At 34.3% G+C, this 5,067-nt stretch overlaps 1 protein-coding gene across 1 annotated transcript; it reads left to right on the forward strand.

The window, feature by feature from the left end:
* Positions 1-275: 275 nt before the first annotated feature.
* On the forward strand, positions 276-3,399 carry LOC106777067 (origin of replication complex subunit 6). Its single transcript, XM_014664576.2, has 9 exons — positions 276-572; positions 656-807; positions 892-972; positions 1,059-1,170; positions 1,470-1,532; positions 1,637-1,724; positions 1,847-1,917; positions 2,949-3,045; positions 3,136-3,399. Exons 1-9 carry the CDS (start codon positions 453-455, stop codon positions 3,213-3,215), a joined length of 864 nt encoding a protein of 287 aa, XP_014520062.1. The 5' UTR covers positions 276-452; the 3' UTR covers positions 3,216-3,399.
* The last annotated feature ends 1,668 nt before the right edge of the window (positions 3,400-5,067 follow it).

Raw genomic sequence — 5,067 nt, forward strand, 5'->3', positions numbered from 1 at the left:
TTGATCAGTGTTTTGATATATAGTTGTTGTAAGAGCTTTAATTACTATAATTATACAATGCTGTTTTATTAATAAAGAACAATGACATTTAAATGAAAATAATGAATATTTGAATGTTATGTGATACATGTTTTACCTTTTAAAACCTATATTTTGAACAATAGTAATGAATTAATCAATACTGTATATATAAATATCATTATTATTTTCTAAAATAAAGTTTTCGTAAAGATTTCCAATGAAGAATGATTTCGGCAGCAGAGGGCGCCAAACGAAAATTTCCCGGCAAACTGTACGCGCGCGCGCGAGCGCGAATATTCAAATGGCGATATCAATCTATTTGGATTCCGGTCCACGTTCTCCTTCTATTCCCGCCATTTTCCACTCTCTAATCCCTTCAAAATGCGAACAAGAAACCGGAGTTAGCGTCGCGTTTGGGATCCAAGCCTAAAATGGACATTTCAGAGCTGGCCAAGAAACTCGATCTCTCCGATTCCAAACTCGTCGTCCGAAAAGCCGCCGAGATCCGTCGCCTCTGCGATGTCCAGTTCGATTCCTCCGTCATCGGAGTCGTATGTACTCATCTCTTTCTTCTGCCCTGTTTTATTGAATTCCGTTCGATTCGATTCCGAAGCTCTTTGTCTGGTTTTCTCAGGGCGAGGTTGCTAAATCTCTTATTTGCTTGGAAATCGCGGCCACAAGGCTCGGCGTTCTCTTCGACCGATCCTCTGCGGTGAGGCTAAGCGGAATGTCCGAAAAAGCTTACATCAGATCCTACAATTCTCTCCACAACGGCCTTGGCGTCAAGTTCGTTTCCTTTTCCTTTTTCTTCTTTCAGCTTTCAGTTTTTTAAAGCTTTTTATTCAATAAGTGTTTGCTTGGTGCTTTTAGGATGAAGATAGATGTGAGGGAATTGGCGATTCAGTTTGGTTGCGTTCGTATTATTCCTTTCGTTCGCGACGGTCTCAAACTGTGAGTTATCTGCCACGTGTTTGATTAAATGCTAAAACGGTGTTGAAACTTCATGTGTTGCTGAACTTTGTGTTATTTTCGTGAAGGTATAAGGATCGTTTTCTTTCGTCTTTGCCGGCTTCTCGTCGTGCAAGTGCTGATTTCACGCGTCCGGTGTTCACCGCTGTTGCTTTTTATCTATGTGCTAAAAAACACAAGGTACCATTAAAGAACTTATTTGGATATTACATAGCTATAGGTGGGTATCAAAAAGATGTTGATTGTGTAGGAATTTTAATATTATTAGGTAACTTTGGTGTGTAAGTCCATTTCAAAACGGTTTTGCGACCGCCATTACTGTTGCAAGCTTACTGTTTAATAGTACAATAGCCACAATTGAGTCTGCAGCAAGTGTATTTGTCTTTAATTTTCTTCAATATGAAGGAATGTGAGGAATGTCATGAACTATTTGTTTTGCTCTGGTTTAAGTTGTGGTAGGGGTTGTGTTTGTTTTGCAGCTCAAAGTGGACAAGCTGAAGTTAATTGAGCTTTGTGGTACATCTGAATCCGAGTTTTCTAGTGTAAGTGGCTGTATGTCTAGTGAATGTTGAATGCGATTATTTTATTGTATTTCTAATTGAGTGGTGTTATTAATTTTGAACGGTGTGTGAATGGCCTGCTGTAGGTTTCTGTTACTATGAAGGATTTGTGTCATGACGTGTTTGGGGTTGCAAAGGAAAAAAAGGATGCTAGGGAAGTGCAATCAAATAGAGGTATGCACCTTTCCCCATTTGGAAGTTGATCGTAATGCATTCTTAAAGGTGAGCTATTCTGTTCATTGTTTTAATATTTATTTTGCATTGAACGTTTGTTTTTGTATCTCACTGTTTTTCAGATTTGCTTGACGTGTTGCCAAGTAAAAGGAAAGCCGAGGATGGAGGTTATTTTTCCGATGATGGTCCTGAGGTACTAATGTTTAGCTTCTTTTTGTAATTTACAGACATTTTTGGTTTCCTTGTGAAAAGGTTTTTAACCCTAATGTTTTACAGACATTCAAACAGGCGTTGCATAAGTATACTGTTGTTTATGAAGTTAATTTGTTGCTTTTAAATTATGAATAAAATTTCAAGTTGTGCTTTGTATACAATTCTTTCATATGTAGCTCAACCTTTTTTTTTCAACGCTCATTGTTTGAAGCTCGGCTTTCTCAATTTTCTTCAATGTTGACGCAACACATTCATAATGCCTTTCTATTGTGACTGTCTTTTTACTGTGATTGTGTTGCAGTATTAAAAAGACTACATCTTTCTAGACTTCGATTAGGTTCTCCTTTTGTTTGAAAGTTCCGTTAACTATAATTTACAAACGTATTTGCAGAATCCTAACTTGGGTAATTGACTAATTGTTTCCAACGTCCTTTCTAGTTTAAAACCAACATCTGACGGGAGATTTCTTAACTCTTTCTTCACTTGCTATTGCATAGTCGATACATGGTGTATTTCACAGGACTAGCCGGGTAAATAAGTTAGGTGTGTTACATGGAGCGTACAGGGTTAGAGTTAAATCAGACTTGGATATTGAAATACCCGCCAAAGGCTTACCTTTCTTCACGTTCGCTTTCTTGTGGTTTTCTTAGGATAGATAATACTTGCTGGTTCTCCGCAACCTTAATAAGGTCAATGTCTCCTCCAGTTTAAGATTGTATGGTGTGCTCTCTATTCAGCAAAGAGTCTTTGTTAGTTTTTCCATCAAATTATAATGATTTTAATTTGGCAAATGACTTGTTGAGGGATAACTGTGGCCTTAAAAAGTGATGAGGGTCACAATTAAGTGACCCATGCGTTTTAATCCCATGCGTTTTAATCCCTTTATTGCTCTTTTTTTCTCATCATTGTGCTGTCTTGAAGGTGCATTTAGTACTTTTGGATATTTTCCGTAGGATGTGGTTTCCAAATTTTATTTTGACTGTAATTCAACTAACATTTGTGTTTATACAGCTTTCATGTTATAAAAAACGCAAGCAAATGGAAACATGTGATTATGAAAAGTGGAAATCTTCAGTGGTTGCATCCAATCAACAAAACAAGACAGAAGGTATTGAAACAATTCTTGGATTTTCTTCTTATTGGTTAAGAACCAAAGATTCATGATGGTTGACCCCGTTTACTTTTTCACTTTTTGTAGCTCCTTGCAAACGTACCAAACAAACTCGTCTCAACTTTATCAAGAAATCTTCCGATACTCAGGAATTAGAGGCCATGTGAAATGGTATTGCGATGCCTTATGACAATACATGATTTTGTTTGAAGTTCAGCACATTATGAGAAACGAATGCAGAAAGATGACATGTACTTGTGTTTCTAGAATGGAGCTCAATTTTGTTTAAAAATGTATTTTCTGGAATTTCCAAAGAATTAGTGCACAGATATATAACTTTTCAGGCCGGAATTCCAATTTTCTTTTCTTTTCTTTTTTTCTATCAATGTTAATTAGCTTTTAAACGGGCTACTAATAGTTTGTACATGCAAAGAAGTTAATTCGTGTATATCTATTGTTATATATTCAACCCATTACACGACATAACGATTTGACTTTTAAATTTTTAGTTTAGTATTTTAATTTTAAATGGGCATACCTGTAGGCATGCATGATAATGTTAATAATCATTGTAACATAGCTGTAAACGTGATTTCTAACATTCATTGCTAAGCAAATTATTATATTAAGACTTGTCTTTATTTTCACGTTGAGTAGTTGAAGTTTCATATCTATTATATATGTATGGCGGCACGGAATATATATAATTAATGTGTACAACTAGGATGGCAACAGGTGGGGTTAGACATGGATAATGTTTACTCGCAATCTGATCCATTGGATAAAATTATATCTGTTATCTGTTGGATACTTGCTTTAAAAAAACCTGTGGATTTTTTTCAGTGGATACTTGTTGGATATTCGTTTTCAATCCACGAATATTTAAAAAAAAATATTTTATAATTTTTTAAATGAAAAAATCCAAATTAAAACTTAAATTCAAAATTAAAACATATATCAAAGTAAAATCAATGGATAAGTAAATGAAAGTTAAAACTTAAATTTAAATTAATACAAATTAATAGTAAAAATAAGGTTTAAATCCTTTAGTTGTCCCTATTTTCGTTCGGTCCTCCCATTTTGGTCCCTTTCTTTTAAACTTCCCCAATTGAGTCCTCAGAACTGCTAATTTGAAGCAATTCAGCTCTTGTCGTTAAAAATCATTAACGGTGTTAAAATTGTGCACAGGTGGTTGGATGACGTGTTAAATGTTTTACTGTGAGGCGAAACGTGGTAGTGTTGTGAGTGAAACGTGTCGTTTTAGCAAGTGATTAAAAAGGATTAATAGATGTCCATTGTTAAAATATCAAAAGAATGAAATTGTGAGATTAAGTTCTAAACTAGAAGACCCAGTGATAAGCTGTCGTTGAAGTTATCAAATTAATACTACTTTTCAAGGCAACTTCAGTATTGCCTAGTAGTATTCAAGAAAGTAGATAGGGCTAAAGTAACCCTAAGTCGTCTCCCAACGAACACGGAATTGCTTTTGAATATCTGAAACTTATGAATGCTACGCAATGCTTAGGAACAAAAGTGAGGATGTATAAAGATTGTTGTAAAACAAATAGAAAACTTAAAAACAATTATGAGGAAACAGGCTAATTCCACTGCTTTTCCAAAATAGATTCGTCATCGGTTATTCACAGATCATTGTTCAATTGATTATTGTTTAAGTTTCAAATTAATTAAAGTACATTCTTAATTAATTTGATGGCGATCATGCAGTTAATCAAAGTACATTCTCAATCAAATGCAAGANNTTTNTAGATTATTCACAGTAAATTCAACCAAAGTACATTCTCAATCAAGTTTATTGTGTTTAATAATGTCTATTGTTAAATCTCTTAACCAAATTAAAAGTTAATCAATCAAAGTAAATTCTCAATTGATTTTAGTTGAAATTATTACTACCAACCAAAGTAAATTCTCAATTGATAGTAAAAACCATTTAATCATATGAAAGTTCCTAAATTAAATCAAAGTAGATTCTCAATTAAACCTAGAAACCCTAAAACTCAT

This window comes from Vigna radiata, chromosome 11 (genome assembly GCF_000741045.1).
Source record: "Vigna radiata var. radiata cultivar VC1973A chromosome 11, Vradiata_ver6, whole genome shotgun sequence".
Taxonomy (NCBI): Eukaryota; Viridiplantae; Streptophyta; class Magnoliopsida; order Fabales; family Fabaceae; genus Vigna; species Vigna radiata.

Excerpts from the sequence above, each read along its gene's own strand:
- LOC106777067 (XM_014664576.2), top strand. The coding sequence starts at position 453 with ATGGACATTTCAGAGCTGGCCAAGAAACTCGATCTCTCCGATTCCAAA. Across the intron at positions 808-891 it reads CACAACGGCCTTGGCGTCAA|GATGAAGATAGATGTGAGGG; the intron begins GTTCGTTTCCTT and ends TGGTGCTTTTAG. Across the intron at positions 1,918-2,948 it reads TTTCCGATGATGGTCCTGAG|CTTTCATGTTATAAAAAACG; the intron begins GTACTAATGTTT and ends GTGTTTATACAG.